At 39.2% G+C, this 25,706-nt stretch overlaps 1 protein-coding gene across 3 annotated transcripts in view; it reads left to right on the forward strand.

Moving 5' to 3' along the window:
- Positions 1-5,773: 5,773 nt before the first annotated feature.
- IMMP2L (inner mitochondrial membrane peptidase subunit 2) overlaps positions 5,774-25,706 on the forward strand; it is a 904,017-nt gene continuing 884,084 nt past the window's right edge. Inside the window, exons 1-2 of one of the 3 annotated variants that reach the window (XM_059932691.1) lie at positions 5,774-5,852; positions 6,383-6,455. Coding sequence is in view for 1 of the 3 variants with exons in the window: in XM_059932690.1 (XP_059788673.1) it covers positions 11,147-11,174 (28 nt within the window). In the remaining 2 variants the exon portion in view is untranslated. Of the gene's footprint in view, positions 5,853-6,176; positions 6,199-6,382; positions 6,456-11,098; positions 11,175-25,706 lie in introns of those variants that run through there. The other 2 variants (XM_059932693.1, XM_059932690.1) reach the window with 2 other exon arrangements.

The raw sequence follows: 25,706 nt of genomic DNA on the forward strand, positions 1-25,706 counted from the left end.
TTCAAAATTTATAGTGTATAGGAACACTACTGATTTTTGCATGTTAATTTTGTGCCCTGCAGCTTTACTGAATTCGTTGACTAGTTTTAACAGTTTTTTGGTTGAATCTTTAGGATTTTCCGTATATAAAATCATATCATCTGCAAATAGAGAAAATTTTACTTCTTCCTTTCCAATTCTGATGCCTATTGTTTCTTTTTCTTCCTGACTTCACTAGCTAGGACTTCCAGTACTATGCTGAGAGTGGGCAAACTTGTCATTCCTGATCTGAGAGGAAAAGCTTCCAACCTTTCACCATTGAGTATGGTGTTAGCTGTGGGCTTGTCATATATGGCCTTTATTATGTTGAAATATATTCCTTCTATGCCTAATCTGTTAAGATTATTTTTTAATGAATAGATGTTTAAGTTTGTCAAATGCTTTTTCTGTTTTTATTGAGATGATCATGATTCTTTCCTTTCATTCCATTAATATGATGTATCATACTGATTGATTTGCATATGTTGAACCATCCCAGGGATGAATCCTACTGGTTCAAATATCTTAAAGCTAATCCCAGATAGTATGTCATTTAACTTCAACACACTTCAGAATGTTTCCCCAAAGAAAATGGACATTTTCCAACATAAACACAATGCCATTATTATACCCAATAAGATATCCATATTTCTTTGGCATTGTCTAATACCAGTCCATACTCAAATGTCCATGTGTTTCTTAAAGTTTTTTAACTGTTGTGATGTTTGAATCACAACAGTTGAACCTAAACAAGGTCACACCTTTCATTTTGCTGCTATATCTCTTTAATCCAGAGCTCTTCCTCACCTCTTCTCTCCTTTTTGCCCTGTTATTAACTTGCTGCAGAAATAGTGTCAGTTTTTTTATAGAGTGTGTCACATTCTAGATTTTTATTTATTTATTTATATTTATTTTTGGCTGTGTTGGGTCTTCGTTTCTGTGCGAGGGCTTTCTCTAGTGGCGGAGAGCGGGGGCCACTCTTCATCACAGTGCGCAGGCCACTCACTGTCGCGGCCTCTCGTGTTGCGGAGCACAAGCTCCAGGCGCACAGGCTCAGTAGTTGTGGCTCACGGGCCTAGTTGCTCCGCAGCATGTGGGATCCTCCCAGACCAGGGCTCGAACCCGTGTCCCCTGCATTGGCAGGCAGATTCTCAACCACTGCGCCACCAGGGAAACCCACATTCTAGACTTTACCTGTTACCTTCTTTGTGGTGTCATTTAACTTGTTCCTCTAATCCTCATGTTTCCTGTAAGACTTTAAGTGGGAAGTCAGTTCTAAGGCTTGATTAGACTGTTTTGTTCTTGGTTTGCTTTGTTTTGTTTAAGCAAGAACACTTCATAGGTGTGCTGAGTGCTTCAGATGGCATTAGATCAGGAAGCACATAATGGAGTCCCTTTTGTAGTGATACTTAAAAGAGTATTAGGCTGAGGTAGTGACGCCCTGATCTCCATTGTAAAGTACCTTACTGACCTTCCATTTAATGGTTTAATCCATCGATGATTGTTGCCTGAATCATTTATTTCACAAAGGATTGCTAAATGGCAATTTTCCAATTCTGGTATTTCTTTCTATATTATAAAAAACAACTTACCCTCAACAACGATTTGGCTTTCTGAAATACAGTTAAATCAGGAAAGGTAGTATAAGTTCTAATTCTTTTCTTTCAAATGGCAATTTTACTTTATTTTTATTTTTTTAATTAATTTATTTTTTATTTGTTTATTTTTGGCTGCGTTCGGTCTTCGTTGCTGCGTGCAGGCTTTCTCTAGTTGCTGTGAGCAGGGGCTACTCTTTGTTGTGGTGCGTGGGCTTCTCATTGCAGTGGCTTCTCTTGTTGTGGAACACGAGCTCTAGGTGTGTGGGCTTCAGTAGTTGTGGCACACGGGCTCAGTAGTTGTGGATCACGGGCTCTGGAGTGCAGGCTCAGTAGTTGTGGTGCATGGGCTTAGTTGCTCCGCGGCATGTGGGATCTTCCCAGACCAGGGCTCGAACCTGTGTCCCTTGCATTGGCAGGGGATTCTTAACCACTGTGCCACCGGGGAAGCCCCATAATTGACAATTTTAGAATAAGGGGTGTGTGCCGTAGTTACTAGCAGTAGTGACCAGTGAATTGTTTTGTTTTTGTTGATTTTTGTCTCCCTCCTTTGGAGCATCATTAAGAATTCATGGATTTTTATATATTCAGTATGTTTCAAACAACTGTATTTATTACTTTTTTTTGATTGTCCCATCTTTGACCAAAGAGACCCTTCGATTTTGGTTTCTGTTACTTTTTTTTTTTTTTTTTAATTTTTATTGGAGTATAGTTGATTGACAATGTTGTGTTACCTGGTTTACATTTTTTTTTAAAATTTATTTATGTATTTATCTATTTATGGCTGTGTTGGGTCTTCGTTTCTGTGCAAGGGCTTTCTCTAGTCGTGGCAAGCGGGGGCCACTCTTCATCGCCGTGCGCGGGCCTCTCATTATCGCGGCCTCTCTTGTTGCGGAGCACAGGCTCCAGACGCGCAGGCTCAGTAGTTGTGGCTCACGGGCCTAGCCACTCCGCGGCATGTGGGATCCTCCTGGACCGGGGCACGAACCCGTGTTCCCTGCATTGGCAGGCGGATTCCCAACCGCTGCGCCACCAGGGAAGCCCCTCTGTTACCTTTTGACACACTTATTTATTGTGAATGGATTCCTTGTTTTGTATCACAAGATATCCCACACTTGTCTTATATATATATCCTGCCCCAGACCTGAAATGAGACATTCCTCTGAGTGGCCCTGGTTTCTTTTAGTTGGAAATTGTATTAAAAAATCCAAAATGCATGACTTAAATTATTTCATTTGTAGTAAAAATGAAAGCTTATACATGTAAAGTTTTATTCCAAGGCAATAACTTTAGAACCTAGTGTTTATTTAGGTAATAAACAAAACTGTAATTGCCTGTTTTATTTTTATTTTAAGCCGACTTTTAAATTATTTATGTAAAAGGAGATGTACATCATTCATTATAAGTAGACCTAAAATTGGTTAATAACCATATACCAATGTTTCATTTTTCCAGATGGCACAATTTACATTCAAAATTTCCCAAAAACGTTTGAAATGAGGGATATAAATGAAATCTTAAATGTTTTTACATGTATTCAAAAAGAATATCAATTTAATCAGAGTTGCTATAGTAAAAGCCTTGAAAAAACTTTCAGAAATGTGATGGGTTTGACATGAGCTGTCAAGTTTGAGATTTAGCTTGGAATAAGTGAAGGGCTATAATTTCAGGTGTTAGCAAACTCTGATGTGGGAATGCATGATATTCAAATAAATGAAATGCAAAATGCTATTTGGCAGCAATTCTCAAAGTGAGGTCTGAGGACCCCTGGGGTTTCTGAGACCCTTTTAGGGGATTTGCAAGGTCCTCCTTTTTCAACCATGATTTGAATGAGGGCCAGTTTTCCTCCTAATATCTTAGCTATAACAACATATCACGAAAGATCGAATGCAGAAGCAGAATGTGAGCTTCCAACACTCTCTCTTAAGCCAGAGAGTAAAGAGATTTGCAAAAAGTGTGAAAAAGGCCACTTTTCTCACTATTTTTTAAAAAAATGTAGTCATTATTCAAAAAAATTTTCTTTATAGTAAACATGAAATGGGTTTATTATTTAAAAATGAGTTAATAAACATACATCTAAATTTTTTGTTTTAGTTTTTAATACAGTAAACATCGACATATATAACCCACACAAACATAAGCTCTTTAAAGTCCTCAATCATTTTAAGAATGTAAAGAGATCTTGAGACCAAGAATTTTGAAAACCTTTATTCTATGATATCTTGCACTATTTGCTTAGTAATTGTAAGTATGTATGAATAGGAATAGATTCAAAATATAAATGTATTCATAGAATTTATAAACTTTATTTCAAGTTAACTTTGTTTAAATATCTCCTGAGCATTAGACATGATCTCTAACCACAATTTAATTTTGTACCTTAGGAATATATGATTCATTTTCTTCCTGATGACATAAATGCCAAACAGAAGGCTGCTCTCATCTAAGGAAACAACTCATTATGTTTCAACTCCACACATGAAGCCAAATATTCAGTTTATAATTTAACTGATGAATTTGAAGAATATGAGATGTTTGGAGGTTTTACCCCAGTTTCTTTTTCTTTAGAAGTCTATTTTTTTTTTTTTAAAGAGCAGTTTTAGGTTCACAGCAAAATTGAGGAGAAAGTACATAGACCTCACACTTGCAGAGCCCCCCCAGCTATCAACATCCCAGCATCAAAGTGGTATATTTGTTACAACTGATGAACCCACACTGACACTTCATTATCACCCAGAGTCTATAGCTTACATCAAGTTTCACTCTTGGTGTTACCCATTCCATGGGGTTTGACAAATGTATGAGGGCATGCATCACCCTGATAGTATCATACAGAATATTTTCACTGCCCTAAATATTCTTTGTGCTCTGCCTATTCTTCCCTTCTTCCAGCATAACCCTTGTCAACCACAGCTCTTTTTACTGTCTCCATTGTTTTGCCTTTTCCAGAGTGTCAGATAGTTGGAGTCATATAGTGTACTGTACCCTTTTCAGATTACCTCAGCTTCCTAAGTACATTTCATGAATCTTAATGACAAAGTCTGGTCAGACTTAGCAACTCTTTTTGTATGTTTATTTACATTCCTTTATAATAAAAATCACACATACCTGCCTTTGTTGTTTTTCCACATACATTCCATTCCACATAGTCAGCTCCTGGTGGCCAGGAACTCCATCTATTTAATTTGGGACCACCTAATTAATTATTAATATTAATTATTAGTGCCAATAGATCCCAGTCCAATTTACAAATCGGTCCCCACTGCTATTCCATGAGCGTGGTCTTCTAAGCTAAGTGTTCTTGGAATTAAGTCCTTAAGCATTAGCAGAGAAGAGCTTACCTTACAGTAATTATTTCATTGACAAAGAAGAAAAACTACAAAACTGCCACACAACCCCTTCACAGGAGATCAATTTTATTCTCCTCGGGAGACTAATAGTTCTAGTTATCAGGTCCGTTTAAGTCTCTGACTAGGTTTTTAAAACCTTAGAATTAGTTTTGAACCCAAAGTACCAGAGTGTCTGGTACTTAGATTTGTATTGAACGCTTTGCACAGAATACTTTGTCAGTATCCAGAAGGACGATAAAGACAGACATAATCAAGGATATAATTGGCGGAGGGTTAAAAAAAAAAGTAGTTGTAGGTTTCACTTTCTTCGAAGGTTTTAATAACCCAGGTAAGAGTTTGTGTCATTTGAATGCAAAAGCTTAGGTATGCAATTCCAGTTTCTCCAAAGTAAACCACTTGTTCTGGGTTATTCCTTCTGGCTTGTTTAGAAGCGGCAACATCGAATAGTTTTCCCGTGCCCACTTTAGTAGAAAAAACGCCGAAAAGACGAATCCAGAGGGGAGAGCCTCAATAAGGCAGCTTGCCACTATAGCTGTGCACTCAAAACAACAGCTGGGGTCTCGGTTTCCTCATCTGTAAAACAAGGGGAGAGGATGAAGTCACAGTCTCACAGATTTTCAACTCTTTGTTGCCCTCTCTCAGCTGTTAGTACAGCGCTGAGCTCAGGGCAAGTGCTCAATAATTGCCTGCTAAGCGAGTGTTGTTTTTGATCCGTTTCAGATCCAGGCCGGGTTTTGGGCCTAACCCGCGCAGGCGTTCGGAAGTACTGCTTTACCGCTGGGGGCGGAGCTTCGCGAAGCTCCCGCGCTCCGGGGGCGGGGGCGGAGCTTGCCGCTGGCGGAGGGCGGAACCCACGCGGGGACTTCCCTAGGGCTGAGCTGCGCAGCGGGTGCGGAGGGCGGGTGTTTGGGGGATTGTAGGGGGCTGTGAGGTTGGCTGGGGTGGGCAGGCGGGGTGCCGCTGCCGACCCTTGGTGGCTCCCAGGGCTTGGGACCCTTACCCCGGAGTTAGCCCCAGAGGGGACGAGTGTTGCTGGGAGGCGGAGGGCTGCTTGGCCGCGAGTCCTGCGGTGATAGCGAGCATGTGTGCGTGCGCGTGTTTATCTGAGGCCCAGCGGGGCGGCCAACCCCGGACCCCTCCTCCTTCCGCCAACGCGGGTCGGAAACCGGAGCCCAGAGACAGGGACGCCAGGCCCGGAGCCGATGCGCTCCTACCCGCTGGCCAGGCGCCCCCAGGTCGCGCCCTCTCTTCGTGCCCCCCACCAGAGGGGGCAACTCCGGCCCAAGTCCTGGCCGAGAGGGAGCGCTGTGGAGGCGCGCTGCCTTATGTCTGGACACGTTGGGCGAGTGGTGGGAGTTCCTGAGGCTTGAACGTCAGGGTTTTAAAACACGTGTTTGTCTCTGTCATTTTTACTTTTAGGGTTTTGGCCAAATTGGGCGAGGGCACAAAGTAACCACTTACCCCTTCTCACCGAGGAGGAACGGGGGAAAGGGTAAGTAAGGAATGGTTAGGGGTGGAAGGAGCTAGGACTTTATCCTGAAAGAGAGCGAGACAAAGAGAGAAGGACTAGATCCAGAACTGCCCTTGGATCTTGGGGCCAGATTCTACGTTTTCAGCAGGAACCTAAGGCCCACCTTCAAGGGTCACAGGCTCCAAGTCGAAGAGTTTTTTTTTTTTCAGGTGTTTCGGAGTCCGTAAGTTGGCTGGGACTTTGACAGCTGGCATAGGTCCCTTTTAGTCACTTGACCTGGCAGAACACTGTCATTACCCTTCACCTCTCGGTAGTTGTCTGTCTTGCAATTGTCCTGTAGTTGTCTGTCTCAGGCCCCCATCTCTTAGCTAACTTGGACTAATCTCTGAGACTGTGAAATTAAAGCATCATGGCTCTCCTTGATAATAAACAGGAACCCCTCCAAAGATCTTTACATTTTAGAAGGGGACTCCTGTAAAAATCCTTTAGGACTCCAAAGCATAAAGTTAATAACAATGTTACAAGTGTTGAAGTTCTTTTGGGATCTTCTCTTAAGCTCATAGAGAAGGGTATTTTGGGAGGGAGAAATGACCAGACAGGGCCTTTTCTTCTTGACTTTCACTTTGATACCTCCTCACCAGCATTCTCTTCACTTCTGAAACGTTGTCAAACAGCATATTGAAGTCTTTGAAGGTTTGCTGTGATTTTTCAGTGTGGGCTCTTTTAACGGTTCTTCTCTGGAACTTTTCCATGATCTCTCCTCCCCTAGTATTAGTGAAATGAAACACAACTGCTCTCAGAAGTTTGGAAACACCTTATGCATCCTCTGGGTCCCATATAAAGAAATGTTTTGAATTAGTTAAAATTCAGGTAAGCCACAGGCAAAGATTTTGTAAATCACATTCTTGGATACTTACACAGGAAAACTAGAATTGCTCTCCATGGCATGTTGACATTGGCTGCCTGTGTCCTGAACCTGCCTTCTTATTTGTGTGTGCTCAACTGGCAGATGGCCACATAATTTACTATCTGAAAAAAACAGGAAATAGTTGTTTATTGGTGATAGGTTCATTTATTGATTCAATAGATATTTTTTTTTACCAAAGTGCTGAGCACTTTGCCGTGAGTAGGATGGTGAGAATGAGGGGACTGTTGGAGATGGCCATTTGGGGGCAGGCCTTTTACCGGTTTTCTGCGGTTTTTCTGAATAGTTAAGTGTTAATGTAGAAGACCTTCACTGTACTGCTGATAGTGGTGGTGGTGGTGTGGGAGAACAATGTTCTTTTCCTGCCTTACTGATACTTTCAGAAGTAAACATTCAAGGATGACTGACCATGGTGATTTGTGTCCTGTAGTAAAGTTATAGTCATTTTCCAGTGTAATAAATGTATTGAACCAGCATAATAATTAGATGAGGATAATTATTTGAATTGTTCCAGAAAAATGACCTAAGATTAGAAAGCATGGACAATGTTAAGGATGATGCACTTAGGAAAATAAATACTAAAGTAGGCTGTGCACTTGTGTGGGTTTCTTTACATTTAACCTCTTTTTTTGTTGTTTCTTTTAATGTTTAAATTTATTTTTTTAATTTTTATTGGAGTATAGTTGATTTAAAATGTTGTGTTAATTTTTGCTGTACAGCAAAGTGAATCAGTTATACGTATACGTATATCCAATTTTTTTTTAGATTCTTTTCCCATATAGGTCATTACAGAGTATTGAGAAGAGTTCCCTGTGCTATACAGTAGGTCCTTATTAGTTATCTGTTTTATATATAGTAGTGTGTATATGTCAATCCTAATTTTTTTTTTGACCGTGCCGAGTGGCTTGCGGCGTCTTAGTTCGCTGACCAGGGATTGAACCCCAGGCCCCCCGGCAGTGGAAGTGCTGAGTCCTAACCACTGGACTGCCAGGGAATTCCCATAACCTCGTTTTTGTTTTTTTTTTAAATTGAAGTGAAACAAGTTGTCTTTTTTTGGTTACAAAAGTTATATAAGGTAAAAAAAAAGTTACTTAAAATTAAATCTTGCAAGGTTATAAAAGGTAGAATGTGAGTCTCATCTGAAATCAGTCTCAGACGACCACTGCTGGGTAAAAATGGTAGGTTTCTGCCTTTTACCTCCATATTCTTGGCTATTTACCACTGCTCTTTGTTCCACTCCAAATCCTGTGTGGAAGTAGCATGACTTTTACAGTCTTTCAGACATGGACGTGAATCCTGGCTCTTATTATGTTAGCTCTGCGACTGTAGGCCAGTTAAAACTCCTTTGCCCCTAACTTCTCATCTATCAAAACAGAACAACGAGTATATTAAAAAGAAAGTGTAAAAACAGTGCCTGGCACACAGATACTATTAACTTCCCTCCCTGTTTCTCTATCGGGTCACCCGCTTTCTTTTGATCTTGCTTGTGATTGTGGAGAGCAATCTAGTACTTAACTCTCCTAAAGGTGCTAAGCTTCCTGGGTATTTGCATTTTCACAGGTGATCCCCTGTTCTATCTGATCCTAGAATTTCTAGGACAAGGACTGACACCTGATTCCCTCTATCAGATCATTCCACAGCCCTGCGGAAAGAGTGTCAGCTTGAAAAGTGAAGGGGAAGGGTTTCCATAATGTGTTTAAAAAGCTCTAACGCTGTTCCCACAGTGAGAAAGACATACTACCACATTTAGCTGAGTGTTTAGAGTTAGGATTTTTATTTCAGAAATGTCTTTGGTTTATAAGAATTACAATAAAAATGCTGATGCTTCATGTCCAAACTGTCATGATATTGCCAAGTCGTGGGTTTAATATACAGCTAAGCTGTGTATTTAGTGTAGCTAATACTGCTCTGGAAGCCAAGAAAGACAAGTCCACAGACATCTGATTTCACACCAGAAATCTGGTTTCACTTTGCTAAAGACTACATTTTGTCAGTAGATTACAAGCATATCAGCTGTACTGCTGTAGTTTGTGGCATTTCTATCATAAGCTGTGGTCTGTAGGGTTTAGTATGATGTTTTATTCAAATGACAGCACACTGTAAATGAGCACCTGGTCAGATAAGCATATTTCCCATAGGTGTCTTCTAGTGTCATGGTTCTTACAAGTTAACAAGGTGAAATAGTTTCTATCCTTCGTGATTTTTTGTGGAAGAAAATATTCTTAAGGAAAAGCCTCACTTAAGAACTCCTTGTATTCCCCAAATAAATTTTCAAGACCACTTGTTTGTCATGTTGAACAGTGTACTTACAGGAATAAAATAACAAATAGCATTTAGATTTCCAGGCCAGGACCCCAAAGCTTTGCTAACTCATTGTGTGCCTTTGCGTATTAGTGATACTATAGACTGTAACCAACACTTATAATAGTGTTTTGGAGAATAATGTATTCTGAGTTGCAACCTAGAATGGTTGGACCACATCTCTCTCCATTTTGAGGTGGTCAGGGGTGTAGAAATACTCTGGAGAAATATTCCTGGATTCTTGGGCCAGCTCTGTCATTGCTGTGTGGCCTTGGACACAAATTTCCCATCTGTAAAATGGGGTACTAATTATAAATGATTACTGTGAGATTTAGGGAGCTTTTTTTTTTTTTGGCCGCACCTCAGAAATGCGGGATCTTAGTTCCCTGACCAGGGATAGAACCCGCACCCCATGCTGTGGAAGCATGGAGTCTTAACCACTGGACTGCAGGGAAGTCCCAGTGAGTGTTCTTAAAGTAGCACAATGTCTGGCACAAAATAGGTTCTCAGTAAATAGCAGTTTCATTTTCTTTCCTCTAGGTCCTGGCCACGAGAACAAAGACTTCCCCTCTCTTATATCCCAGGCTTGTGGCTCCAGCTGAAGGGAATTGCCCACTGAAGCTGGGACTTGGTAGTGGGACTGGGAAAGGGGTATGGAGAATCATGACAAAGGGGAGGAGTGGTGAACTGAGAGAGGAAGGTGCCAGTCTTTTGCTCAGTCCATGGACTCAGGTTGATGAATTACTTGACTCAGAGAAAGAACCCCCTTTATCTCTGACCTTTCTGCTAATCTTTTGTCAGCTGCTCCATTGGAGACTCTTAGCTCCTTATTGCCTGCTTAGTCCAATGACAGATTTTTTCTTTGTCACCTTTGTACTACGTTAATAACCATATATTTCTATTTTTTTTTAATGAGTGGGACTTAATAATAGATGTCTGTACTTTCTTAAGATCTGGATTTTTTTTCTATACTTAAAGTCTGGTTGATCTTTTTTCCTTTCATTGGCCTACAGTTCATACATTAATAACTTTTTAAAATTTTCTGTATGCTGTGTGCATTGAACTAGTGCTGAGGATAGAAAGTTGAAAAGTCACTTTCCTTGACCAAGGAGCTTACAGTCTATAGGACAGTGGACATCTTGACCAACAGTCCAAATATTGTGTGCTATTTGCTCTAATGGAGATACCTACACATGCAAAACAAGCCTAGCAGAAGCTCTTGATCCCTGACAGGAATGCCAGAGCAGGGCTTTAGCCGTGGTTGTGTTTGAGCCGAGTCTTGACAGCTGAGTAGGATTGGGCAGGGTGACAAGCAGCACAGAGCATTTCCAGGTGGAGCTAATAACATGAATAGTCATGTGGTACTATGAGAGCATAGTGTGTTCTGGGAACTGTAGGTAGGTCATTATATTAGAGTGTGAAGGGCAAAGTCAGGAGTGAAAGGAGAGGAAAGTAGAAAGCTAGTTCAGGGCGCATTTCCCATCCCATGTGTTGTAGTGAGCCACTGAAGAAACGTGAGTGACCTGAAAGATCACCGTGAAAGCAGTGTGCTGTGTAGATTGGGGTACAGTGGGGTGGGGATGTGGTAAGATTGGGGGCCGGAGTGGACAGTGCAATTAGCGTGGGTGATAGGAGGCTGAGAGCACAGACAAAGGCAGAAGTAGTGGGGGTGCTCAGAAGTGAGAATGTTTAGGAGAATATCTAGGAGGAGGGAGAGCTGGCTGGTCTTTGCGACTGTTTGACTGTAAAGGCAATGGGAGAATGAGGCTGACTCGAATGACTGCCGGCTTTCTGGGTAGTGGGAGGGAAAAGAGAAGAAGCAGTTCTGCGGGGGAAGGTGATAGTTCAGATTTGGACACGTTGTGTTTAACGTGCTTGTGGGGCATGTCATTGGTGAGTTGGAGGCATCTAGGGGGCAGTTGATACGGTCTTGGAGCATCACAAGAGCTGGGGAGGCTGGAGAAACAGATTTCTGAGTGCTTGCCACATGGAGAGTGGTTGAAGGCATGGGTAAGGATAAAAATGCTCAGAGGAACTGCATAGAAAAGGAAGAGAAAAAGGCTGAAAGTAAGTCCTAGAGGATATTGACATTTTAGGGACAAACCAAGAAAAAGAAAAATGTAAGGATGCTGAAGGAGAGTGACCAGAGAGGCTGGGAGAAAAGAGAAAGCAAAACTTTTCAGGTTCCAGGCAGAGTGAACTGCCCTGGGTGAAGGGGTAAACAGGAGGGGAGGGAGTGAGGCTAGAGTAGATAGGCCTGGGTTCTTTCTCAGAGCTTCTGGCTTCATTGGTCTTCAGTTCAGAATTTTAAAAGCTCTGTCGAAAATACGAAAATACTATGGTTGCCTGTAATCAGTGTTCTTTGTCACACCTTCTTGTGAATGAAAATCAAGTTGTCCCTTTGTTTGCCTAATCTCTCCCTTTAAAAAAAATTCATACCTGATCTTAGCTTCGTGTATCTCATTTTACCCCATTTATCCTATTCTTTCTTGGCCTAGGGTTCCACTGCTGTCTTGCTCTCACCGTATCTGGCCTTTTTGCATACATTATTCGCTAACCTAATCCAGTTGTGGGGGGAGTGGGAGTCCCCTTTCTTTTATGAGAAGTTGAAAAATTTCAGAAACGTGTCTACTAGGAGGCCAAGGGGGAAATAACCATACCAAGCATAAAAAAAACCCCATACAATTCAGCAAATACTTTTTAATATCTACTGTCTATCTTCAAGGCTCTGGATACAAAGATATATAAGATGGGAAGGATGAATAATATAGGGACCCTACCGTTAAGGAGCCCTCAGGCCAGTAAGAGAAATGGATGTGTAAATAAATGCCTTGTGCAGTATGTGCTATTTAGAGGTAGAGTTCAGGGTAAGATGGATGCAGAAAGATGGGTTTCTTTATTTTGTGTGAGCCTGAAGGCTTCATGGAGGGGGTGATGCTTGAGTTAAAGCTTGCAGTGGAGTTAAGGTGTGGGGTGATGGGGTTCAGGGAGAGGAATCGGGGGAATAAAATATTCCTTGGTGGCTCCATGAAAGCAGCAGAATGGGTTTGAGCTTCCCACCTCCTCTTCCTCCTTGTTCTGCTTCGTTTATTGCAAGGTATCTTTGTCTTAGGGGATAAGGATGTTTTAGCTAACATGTAGGGATATCCACAGTTTCTCCCTTTGTGGCATAAACTTTCTGTGAATTTATCACCACTGGTTTACTATATATTAGATGGCTAAAACAGACCAAAGCAATTAAATCAGAGTTTCTGGGGGATGATGTCCAGGTATGGGTAATTTTCAAAGTGCCCTAGGCATTCAGAGTAGAGAACCACTGGCTAAAACGTGGCACAGAAGAAAAGTGTCAGGTTTGGAGCTAAAAAATTGTAGGTTCCTTTTAATAACAATGTGTCCTTAGTTAAGTTACATTTACATGCAGATGTGGTTGTAACAGTGAAATGCTCCATTGACTTTCTCTAGGAGGAGACAGGCTAAGAGCCCGCAGCCTTGTCCTGCAAGATGGTAACCGTTTTATGGATCGGGACTTAAGAGTTCACCGTCATGAGCATTTTGATAATATATTTTACTATGTTTGTGTAATGCTAAAAGTTGAAGACTCAAAGCAAAAAAACAAATCCTTAAACAATGAGCAGTGGAACTTTTCTTAGTGTGACGTATTAATTCTGTTTAAAATTACACAAATGTTTATTGTGATTAAGATTGTAAAGTGTATAAATATCCTCAGTGTCAATAATGTAATTGTTTAGTATTAACATGCTATAAATATGTTAGGTTTTTATTTTCAAAATCTGTACACTTAAAAAAAAACCAGAATTCTTTCAGAAGATAGTAAAAACCCCAAAAAGTACCATGAAGAGTCACAAATTCAGTTATATTGCAGGTGTCATCATGTCTGTTAAGTATGCGGGGACATGTGCTGTATCTCTGTGCTGTGGAAAGCCTGGTATGTTAGTGCTGGTCGTGTAATCAGAGAAATGATCATTCTTACGGTATTATAACTTATTTTACTTGAGAAGTGGTGTCATTTAATGACAAGGAAACTGAATCTAAAGCCTAGAGACTGGGTTCCCGACGTGGTTTAAGTGCTCACTCCTACGTGGTAGTAGGTAAGTTAGCCTCTCTAAGCCTTTTATGTAAAATCTGGATGCATTCGTTCTCTGTTGCTTTGTACCATATCGAAAACTTAGTGGCTGAAAACAACGGTAATCGTTTATTATCTCATGGTTGCTATGGGTCTGCAATTCAGGTGGTTCTGGCTCAGGGTCTCGTGAGGTTGTCAATAGATACCAAGTAGAGGTGCAGTTAGTGGAAGGTGTGCCTGGGGCTAAAAGATTCACTTCCACAGTGGCTGGCAAGTCGGTGCTGGCGAGTTGGTTCCTCTCCACGAGCGGCTTTCTATGGGGCTGTCCTCACTCAGGCTTCCCCAGACTGCCATACCAAGAGACCAAGTTCTCTTCAGTGTCCCCCAGCACCTTTACCCTAGCGCTGGGTACTTTGTTGGTGCTTACTTGGTATTTGCTGAACTGAGTTGGATTGCTGGTGAAACTCCACCCTTTGTGCCTCCCCTGAAACTTTAGATACAGAAGGTTGATTTTTGCTCAGGTGGTGGTGGTGGTGATGGTGGTGACTCCTGCCAGAACCATTCTTAAGCCTGTCTTACGGGTCCCTGTTTTGCCACTGGAGTTCTTAGCATCTCCCAAATGACTCAGGTGTTTGGGTCTGCCAGTGCTTAGCCTGGCCTCATTGATGAACAGAGCAAACAAGCACCCTCCCCCCCCCCAGTCATTCTGTGTGACTGTTTCAAGATCTCAGTGAACTCCTGCTCAGTTTGGTAACTCATAGTGTGTTTCTGACATCTGAGATTAAGAATACCTAGAAGATAAAAATGTACGTCTTTCTTCCATGTAATATATCATAAAAATTAAAATTTTGCAATTTTATCCAAAAGTTTATTCTGAGAGCTAGGTCTTTGTAATGGCACTTTGACACACACACTTTTATATATCTTTTTCTTGAAAAATGTTTATAGCATTTATGGTCAACTTTTGAAAAATCATCTCTCTTGTGGCCAGAGGACACATTGTAAACACATTATCAAGGTCTAGTTTTGGAATCATGTTCAGCAAAGACATTTTTTAAAGAAGGGAAATGCTTGTAATATCATGTTTTGTATTTTAGGACAATTTAATTTCATGTGATTTTCACATTATGTAGACCAGTAAGTTCAGAGCATCTCAGGATTGTTTTCTCCTTTCTGTGCTCTCTTGTGGATTTTTCTGCAGATTTCCCTCTTTCGGAACTCTTTACCTTCTTAGCCACTACCTGCCTTCTCCATCTGTTGTCTATACTTAATTTTCTCCGTGTCTTTGGACTTAGTCTACCAATGTCACGTTAGATGCTGAGCAGGCTACGAGGGGCAGGGCAGGATTGGGAGGAGCAGTGGGTGTGTAAGGCAGAATCTCTCTGAAGGTTAGGGTTGATGGCCAAGGGTGTTCTTTCCCGAACAGGTACAAGTGGACCTCTGAAGCAATGATTGAACAGATTAGAGTTGCCACAGATCATTTACCTTAATTTTTAAAATATACTTTATTTTTTGGAGTAGTTTTAGGTTTACAGCAAAATTGAGTGGAAGGTACAGAGATTTCCCACATGCTCTCCGCCCCTACACAAGCAGAGCCTCTCCCATTATCAACATTACTTTCCAGAATGGTACATTTATTACAATTGATAAACCTACATTGACACATCATTATGCCGAATGCTCATAGTTTACATTAGGGTTCACTCTTGGTGTGTACGTTCTATGGGTTTGGACAAATGTGTAATGTCATGGATTCACCATTATAGTATCATACAGAGTAGTTTCACTGCCCTAGAGATCCATTGTGGTCTACCCATTCATCCCTCTTTCCTAACCCTTGGCAACCACAGGTATTTTTACTGTCTCCATGGTTTTGCCTTTTCCAGAATATCATGTACTTGGAATATATATATATATATACACACACACACACATATATGTATGCCTGAATTTTTAGTTTGCCTGTGGTAGGAAATTATTTACTAAGCGTTTTGGTATTTTTCCAAGAGCTTATTTGTTTAATAGTTACTTTAATAAGAGTTTTATTAGTGTCAGATTAAGATACTAAGTAACTATTATTTGGTTTGTTAAGTATTGACAATTTAGTGTTGTTATTATCTAAGAGTAGTTTGAAGCACTTTATAAACTAATTAGCTTGTGTTTTTTTTTTTTTTTTTAAGTGGTAGGTTTCTGCTTTTAAGATTTATTTATTTATTTTTCTTGATTGATTGATTGGTTGCTATGTTGGGTCTTCGTTTCTGTGCTAGGGCTTTCTCTAGTTGTGGCAAGCGGGGGCCACTCTTCATCGCGGTGCGTGGGCCTCTCACTGTCGCGGCCTCTCTTGTTGCGGAGCACAGGCTCCAGACGCGCAGGCTTAGTAGTTGTGGCTCACGGGCCTAGTTGCTCCGTGGCATGTGGGATCTTCCCAGACCAGGGCTTGAACCTGTGTCCCCTGCATTAGCAGGCAGAGTCTCAGCCACTGCGCCACCAGGGAAGCTCCTTAGCTTGTGTTTTTAATGAGTATTTTTTACGGGTAAGAGAAGTACTGTTATCTGAACAAATGGGTTATGAAAACACATTAGAAGATTAATAGTTTGGGGCATATCTGGTGTATATGACTGCATGATGTTAATACTCTAAACATTTTATTAAAACTTTTATTTTGAAATTAAAAAATAGGCATTAAATGTAAATTTCCAGATGTTAAAGTGGTGATGTATAGTGACAAGAATATGGAATGGGGTTATGAAGACTTTTATTCAAGTGCTAGCTCTACTATCAGCTATGTGAACTTGAACTTTTGGTCTTTGAATTTCATTTTCCTTTTGGGAAAATGGAGATAAAGTGTACTTCATTGGTTAATTTTGAGGACTGTGTATGTAAACTTTTTATTTGAAACCTATGTAAATTTTAACTCATTACAAAGAAATGTGAAAAATTATTTGGTTAACGAGTCATACTTGGTTACTGTCTCCAACTTAAATTTTTTTTTTTTTTTTAGTTTTGTAGAAGAGTCCTCAAGGGAAATAATGATTTGGGGTTAAGAAGGTAGTACTGCTGAAAAGATGCTTATTTGGCTGTGCCTGGGAGCGGCGGGGGGGGGAACTGCATTTTTTTATCTGAATTTGTCTTACTGATTAAGCCTGCTTGTGTCTTCTCATGAAAGGTGTACATTTTGGGATATTCTGCTTGCGTGCTTGGCTCCTAATCATATTTATTACCTAGCTGTCAGCTTGAAATGTTAGTCCTCATTCCCAAAGCATGAATTATAGTGTCACATTCTGTATAGAGTCAGAGACACATTATTTCCTGTTTATGGTGAGAAAAACCTGGATTCTAAAGCTCTTATGACCAGCCTCTGTGTGGTTGAAGCCACTAGGGCAGGGTAGAGTTTGGTAGAAAGATTCTGGGGGGGAGAGCATAAAAATAGTCCTGTGAAGTTGAAATCCTGAGGCAGTTGGTGTATTGAATATAATCCTAGTTTCCAATCAAAATGTCCCTTTCTTTTATAATACTTAGACCTGTGGTCAGTGACATTCTAATGAATTAAAATTATAGAAAACTTTACACTTCTGAGTTTGAGAATGCTTGAGAGAGCTTAATTAGTACAAGACAAAACTGTAATAGTCGTTTCCTGTCAGGACAGTTGACATCTTTATTATATTGTAATCTCAACTTTCTGTGTCTCTACTAATTTACAGTATTTTAAGAGGATTAATCTGACAAGTGTATAGGATCAGTTGGAAGGTAGAGAGAGTAATAAAAAGTAGACCAGTTGGGAAGCTGTAATTTACTTACAAGGTAGTGAGGATTTTCACTATGATAATTGTGGGAATAGAAAGTAAGAAATGCTCAGAAACCATAAAAGAGAGGAATAGTAAAACTTGACTATATTAAAATTCTGCACTGCCAAAAACAGATTAAAAAAACTATATCAACAAGCAAAGGCAAACTAGGATGATTTGCAATTCATATCATAGGAAAAGGGCTAATTTCATAAATATATTAATTCATATCATTGGAAAATTTATACCATAGGAAAAGGGCTAATTCATAAATATATTGAAAATACCAACAACTCAGTGGGAAAAAGACCAACAATCAGAAAAATGGACAAAGATATGAAAGGATATGAAAGGCAGTTCATAAAAGAGAAATGCAAAATAAAACTTCAGTGAGATACTCATTTTTTAACCTATCAAATTGGTAAAGAAACAAATTTTGAACACGTGAGGTGTTACTGAGGGTATGGGGAAATAGGCAATGTCATTATTGCTAATGGATGTAGGAATTTTTGTAGTTTTCGTTGACACCAATTTAGAAATAGTTATCAAAACTTAAAATACACATATCATTTGATCCCCCTACCAGAATTTAACCCACAAATCTTGTACTTGTGTGAAATAATGTATATTTAAGGATATTCTTGGCAGCAATTGGAAACAAGTGCTCATCCCTAGGGGACTGGATAAATAAATTATGATACATGTAGTGAAATATTTAGTAGTTGTTAAAAAGAATAAAGCAATTTATATACACTGAAATGGAATAATTATTAAGTCAAAAAGGCAAGGTACAGAACAGTGGGTATTAGTAGGTTATTATTTTGGAGGAGACTAAATTAAGATATGTATTTTCTTATATATGCACAGAGTATCTCTGGAGGGAATTATAAGAAAATGGAAATATCTCTGGGGGTTGAAACTTGGTGGCTGGATAACAGAGATGGGAAGGAGTTTCATTTTCCACTGTATACCCTTTTTTGGATATCCTGAATTTTGTATTATACCCCCTCCAAAAAAAATCCTAAAAAAGGAAGAAACATCTTCAACTCAAAATATATTTCTGTAATACTTATAGCCAACTCTGAAATATTAGGGAATAGAAAAGTGAATTAAAAAAGAGCTCTGGTTCATATATCTGATAAGGGGTTAATATCCAGAGTATATAAAAATTCTTACAACACAACAGCAAGCACAAACAGTCCAATTAAAAATTGAGCAAAGGGCCTGAAGAAACATTTCTTCAAAGAAGATACATAAATGGCCGATAAGCACATGAGAAGCTCAAAATCACTAATCATTAGGGAAATGCACACTTATTAGAATGGCTATTATTAAAAAACATAGAAATTAACAAGTGTTGGTGAGGATGTGGAGAAATTGGAAAACTTGTGCACTCTTAATGAGAATGTAAAATGCTGCAGGTGCTTTGGAAGGCAGTTCCTCAAAAAAATGAAAATAATGTTTCCATATGATCCAACAATTCTACTTCTGGGTATATGCCCTAAAGAATTTAAAGCAAGATTTTGAAGACCCATGTTCATAGCAGCACTATTCATAATAGCCAGAAGGTGGGAGCAACCCAAGTGTCCATGGGCGGATGAATGGATAAACAAAATGTGGTATATGCACACAATGGAATTTTATTCAGTCTTAAAGAGGCAGGAAATTCTGACACATGCTGCAGATGGATGAACCTTGAGGACACTATGGTAACCAAAATAAGTCAGTCATGAGAAGACAAATACTATATGATTCCATTTATATGAGGTACCTAGAATAGTCAAATTTATAATAAGACACAGAAAGTAGAAAGTTGGGTGCCAGGGGCTGGGGATAGGAGGGAAATGGAGGAGGTGTTGCTTACTGGGTAAAGAGTTTCAGTTTTGCAAGATGAAGAGTTGTGGAGATTGGTTACAGAACAATGTGAATATACTTATCACTACTTAACTGTATACTTAAAAATGGTTAAGACAGTAAATTTTATACCATGTGTACTTTACCACAATTAAAAAAAAGATAATATAACTCTCCCCCGCCCCCCCCCCCCCCCGAACCCTGTGGTATGGAGGTAGGGAAGATGAATATGTAAATAAATGGCTGTGATTCAGAATATAATCTGTGTCCAAAATGGGTATAAACAAAGCTCTGGTGTGGCACAGAATGAGATGTAGCTAAGGGAGATTGCCTATGACTTCACACAACAGGAGGTGATATCTTGAGCTGGTGTTAGAATGCAGTACTTATGCAGTAGAGCGGATGGAAAGAAATTCTAGGCTGATGGAGTAGCACAAGTAAAGGCAAAAAGAGGGAAGGTGAAGGATACTATCATAGAACAGAACAAGATGGTGCTGGAAAAGAATCAGGATAGATTCTCAGTGTCTGAACGGTGGGTCACAGAATTTGGACTTTTTCGATGTGTAGTCATGAAAGATTTTGAATTGAATAGGATCATGGTCTACATTGTAGAAAGGTATATTTTTAGAAAGGATAGAGGGTCATGTGGGAGGTAAGGAGATTACTTAGGAGCCTGTTGAGATTCTGTGGACTCCTTAAATGTAGCCATTTTGCAGGATTGTGCCTTTGCTTTACCACAGTGGCCATGAATCCCTCTCTTGTCAGACAAAATGGGACAAATTCTGGGGTTGACTCTGGGAAATGAAGATGTAGTCAAAAGAGGTTCCATGGAGTTTGTAGGAAGCCTCTGTGGGCAGGGCTGACCAACCAGGCATAGCTGTTTTCTTCTTGGTTTTCTGTTAATGTTGTAAAATATGTTGTCCCTTTGCTCTGAGGGTATGAGAGAGAGAGGAGAGAGAGGGAGAGAGGGAGGGAGGGAGGGAGGGAGAGAACCAGAGCACCTGAATTCTAGGTTGAGACTTCTTTGTTGGTGGTGGTGTGTCTTATTCTGTCTCTCTCTCAGAGTAAGAGAGGCGGTTGGGGTTTTGTCTTTTTCCTACCTGAGTTTGTCTCACTCTTTTCTTGTTTGGGGGTGTAAACCACTCTCAGGGCTGCTTAATCCTCTTGCTGTTTTGTTTCTTGCCAAGATGATTCCTCCTATTTCATTCTTAGTGTTGCCTGTTAAATTCCTTTCCCAGTAAAAAGCCAACGTGTATGATTTTTACATAAGTGGCATATAAACCTTCCCTCCCCAACTGCTTTTCTCCCTTCTGTGTTTTGCTTCTGTGTTAAAGTATAGCTTGAGTCCTATTTGCCCTCTACCCAGAGGCCATCTTCTTAAAGTTTTCTTCCAGCCAATGGAGCAGAATGTGTTTAGTACACAAAAAGCTAAAGACATTATATTTCAAAGTTTTTCCTTAAGTAAGTCTGTGTACAATATAAATTCATTGAGCCTTATTGATTTTCTCTGTGACAGGTGAGGTATCTAATTTAGTTGCTTTGTTGATGTTTCACTGTTTTGTTTCTTCATGCTGTAACCTTGTTCTTTCACTCTTTGCATTAAAGAAATATGAACTGAATTCCTAGAGTTGATAGAAACTGTATTCAATTTTAAAGATAGAATTTGACCTTTAGCCAGATATTAGATTGCTCAGTTTGTTTCCTTGAACTCTTTTTCTTCCTAATTCTCAGGTGTTAAAGGCAATGGGATATACACATCTACACCATTTAGTAAATGGGAATGGGGTGGATTCTGAATTCATTTTTCTTGCTAATTTTTCTCTCCTGCTAGGAGAGGTGCAGGAAAAAAAAAATAGTCTGAGAAAAAGTATTTTCTGATCAGCTTCTATTGAAAATACTTAATCAAAGTAGTCAAAAGGGAAAGAGAGGTTCTCAAGGATTGCTACTTGATTATGAAATAAAAAAATTATGAATGGCGATTTATCTGAAGTGTGATTCTCTCTTGGGGAAATTTTGCCAGCCTATTAGCATTGATTTGCATATCTTTTAACAAATGTATGATTGGATCTGAAGATGGAAGACTACATATGCTCTCATTCAAAATTTAATTTTATGATAATATCGACTACCTAATTATTATCTTTACTTAAAGTATCTTTGACTGAGGAGTCTGGTTGGTTTGAAAATGTGCTGTTGAGACCAGTGCCTTGGGGATTAATCAAGCGTGGTCTTGTTGGCTCACAGAGAGGGCCCATCTTGGCCTTTTGCTCGGTACATAGTTTTGTTCTCAAGCAAACTAATGTGGGTAAATTGGGGGAGAATTAGTCATACAACTAGGTCCTACCAGTTGCAGGAGGTGACTGGGGTAGGGTGACAGTGGTTTCATCAGTTTTGTATTTGAAAAGCAGAGTACCCTTATAGGTTATGAATGTTTAAAATATATATATAATGTAACTATTACAGAAAAAGTGGTAGTTTAAAATTAATTGCAGTTTTTGTTTAAAAAATGTGGTTGATTTTTAAGTACTTTGTTCTGTATTTGCTTTTATATTTGCTTCAAATATTACACATGAAGATTATGCTTTAAACACTGTAAAATGTTTTTCTAGTATTAACTAAACGATTGTGGGAAATGTTACACTTTAAAGGTCACGTTGATTTTGCAGCATTTCCAATTTTACATTTTACACATATCTTTGAATTGGTTTAGCTTCTAGTTGAGTGTTTTAAAGATCCGGGTAATAAATATGGACGGGAAATTGCAAAAGGGTACAGTGCTTTGGAATGCACATATCTTCCACCTTTCTTTTGTTTCAGCAGTGAAATTTCAAATTCTAACAGGCAACTCAAAGGGCTGAAAGGACAGCAGGACAATAAGCGTTTTCAATACTTGCTAAGTCCAAAGACAACTCTAATTATATTTTTCTGTTAATTGATATGATATATAGATTTGTACTTTTCTTCCTTTTGTATCCTTTCCCAGTTTGAAAATTTATTAGAAATGAATGAGACTTAAGCATTTACCTTTTATATAGTGGATTGAACTAATTGTGTATTCAGACACTTCATATAAATTGTATCTCAATGCTATAATGGCAGTTATGGAATCAATAACTCCTCCTGCTCTGTGTTTACTGGGAGTGGTGAATATTTACTGGGAGTGGTGACTAACTGGGAGGCAGTGGAGAATAGTGCTTAAGTGTGCAGGCCACCGGCCAGAAAATCTGGACTCAGCTCTGCTGCTTAATATCTGTGTGACCTTAGGAAGATTACTCAGATATGCTGAGCATAAGTTTACATCTGCATTTAGGGATATAAATAGAGTTAGTGTAGGGATTATTTGATGTAATTAAAATAACAAAAATGTTTATTGTAGTATCATTGATATAGTGATATACTATTTTAGACGATACAAAATGAATTTTCTTCACTAGACTAAAATTGTTATTTCATTGGTTTCACAAAATGGTTTTTTTACAATTTTTCTTTCTTTCCAGTTAATGCTTCTTTCAGAGTTGATAGATTTGATAATAATTTGTGGAAGAGTACTTTTGGCTGATTTTGTATGAGTGGCCAGTCACTCTGTCTTTGTTAAAAATGAAGCAAAACCTCATTGTTCTGTTAGTCAAAAATTTTTATGCAACTGTTTAATATTGGTACTAGGGTTAACACCCAAGATGTCGCAAAATGTTGGTCTAATTTTGGCCAAGGAAAAATAACATTTAAATATTTCCTGGAGGATTCAGTTACCTACATCTCACTTCTAAAACTGACCTTTTCATCTGTGATTTTATCATGGCTCTTTTTGCTAGACAAGAAGAAGTGAAATTGCCACCTTCCTTTTTAATTAATTGGATAACAAGTTACTTGGCTAGGGAAAGGTCTTTGTGTGATATGCCTAGTCTTTTTGCAGAACAAAACTACATTAGGTTCTGAAAAACTTCTTCATTATTCAAAACTGATAGATATTAATTTAAATTGCTTTGAATTTCTATATGGCTCATATATTCTTATCTAGCTCATATATTCCCCCAAATCTATCAAAATTGTTACTGGATTTTCTTTCTAAGCCATTTACTGTAACAACCATTGTGACATTCCCTAATATCATTTAATGTTGATTAGACAATAAAAATAAGTTTCTTACAAAATTGGAAAGGTCAGGGAATTATTCTCAGGGCCACTGAGCTGTTGATTATGCTGAAAATAACCTATTTCGTGACCAACATGAAAATAGTTTAATTTTATTTATTATTACTGGTGCTTCTTTGTAAATAGGGTCGTACTTGTCTTTGCTGCTGAAAGCAGGAATATATTAGAAATTTCCCCAAGTGTGTGTGTTGTCCTGTACTATCCAATTAGCTACGCGATGTGTATTTGTTAAATGAGCACAGGTATGAAGTAAAGATCAGATGAGAAATTTAAGTGTCATCATTAGAAGTGAACATACTTTCATGAGTATGTTAACCTTGCAGCAGAAGTCAGAAAGGTCTTGGAGCACAGGTGCAACAGTGATGATGATGGGCGGTATCACGAAAGACAGGTAATTTTAGTACTGGGAGGAACGGGCCATTCCACGGATTTCAGATATGGAAGGAAAAGGCTTGAAGTTAGTCTCATAGAACCATAGATAGTTAGAGCAAAGAACCTTAGAGGTAGTCTACTCAAGTAGATGAAATGAATTGCCCAGTCCTTGGCATAACTGAGACTTGAATCCAAGTTTTCTGATTTCTAATTTGGTACCTAGCATGGGAAGAGGAGGAAAGGTTTAGCTCTAGGAGAGGATGGGTGCTTTGTTCTTTGGGGGTGACACATGCATGGAGGTACTTTCAGATGGATTGGGTGGCTCTCAAAACAGCCTGCTCTGGCCACCCAATTTTTCCCTTACGCTCTTGACTGTCATTTAAAGGAATGGAGTGTCTGACACAGCCATACCAAACTGTCTTTCCATCAGCATTGTAAGTGGGTATTAATATAAACCATATCTAAAATGAAACAAGCAGTCAAAAAGTATTTATTTAGCACCTGCAAATGCTCAGTAAAATTCTCATATCTTTAGGGTGTATAGGGAGGAATGAGACATGGTGCTTACCCTTTGGTGGTTTACAATCTAGTTGGAGAGAATGGACCTTCTACAAAAAGTTAACTAACAATACTGGCTGGCAAATGTGGGTGTGACTAGTACCTGCAGAGGAGTTTGGGGGTGAAAGATGGCTCTGTAGGTCAGAGTACTCATGTAAGGTTTCCTGGAAGAGGTGAAAATTAGGTTGGTTGTTCTGTTAAATTAAACAAGGAGGCCATTAGACTGAGGTAGCTCTAATGCCATGGGGTGACCTACTTAAGCCAAAATCTAAGCCTGTAGATGCCTCAAGGTTACAAAGTTGAAACCTAAGGACCACCAATCACCAACGGCCCACTAGGCTTTCACCTATAGCCAATCAATTATTTCCTTTCTTTGCTTCCTCCTTTTCCCTGAACTCCTCTTGGTGGAGCATTTATAACCACTTCCCGTTCGGCACTGCCCTATTTGAATTGATTTTTGCTCAGATAAATGCTTAACATTTTAATATGCCTCAGTTTATCTTTTAACCCTTCTCAGCTCAGTAGATCTTATGAATAATTATATGTGTTCACCTCTAAAGTTTTCGATTCACCCAACTTACTGTTACAGAGCTGGGACTTGATTGCAGGTGTTTATCAGGTGTTTTCCGGTGAGTGCCATTCCACAATCCCCATGCTGGTGTGCATAGGACAGCAGAAGGTTTCTGTCTGAGAGAATCCCATTTCTCCTCCTCATCCATGAGTGTGTTCATCAGCAGATCAAATTCTCCCCACTGGTCTTCTGAATGTTGCATGATGGAGGACCCCCTGGTTTCAGTTACCTTGTTCCCCTTTTGTTTCTTGGTAAAATAGCTAAAGTTGCTAGTTAAATGTGAGTTTGTTGGGTTTTTCCATTTAAGACAATCTTTTTCCTAAGACAGTATTAAAGCGAGATGAGATATTTGTTGATAGTACATGAAAACATAGCAGCAGCTGGCATTTACAGTGGGCTTTTCTGTTTTTCAATTAGATTATTTTGTTATTCTGTGTTATGAATCGTTAGCTTGAAGATTGGTACATAAATAATGCCATTAAACATTATAAGAGAAATAAATTTAGAAACAGCTGCATCAGAGAATAAATATGCTTTTCAAAACTCATGTTGTTTTCTCTCTACCTGGGTATTTCTGTATTCAAATGGTATTTCTCATTTTAGAAATAAACCAGCCAATAAACCTGACAAAGATGAATGTACAAGAAATAAACAAGAAATATGAAAGACA

This window comes from Balaenoptera ricei, chromosome 9 (genome assembly GCF_028023285.1).
Source record: "Balaenoptera ricei isolate mBalRic1 chromosome 9, mBalRic1.hap2, whole genome shotgun sequence".
NCBI classification, from domain to species: domain Eukaryota; kingdom Metazoa; phylum Chordata; class Mammalia; order Artiodactyla; family Balaenopteridae; genus Balaenoptera; species Balaenoptera ricei.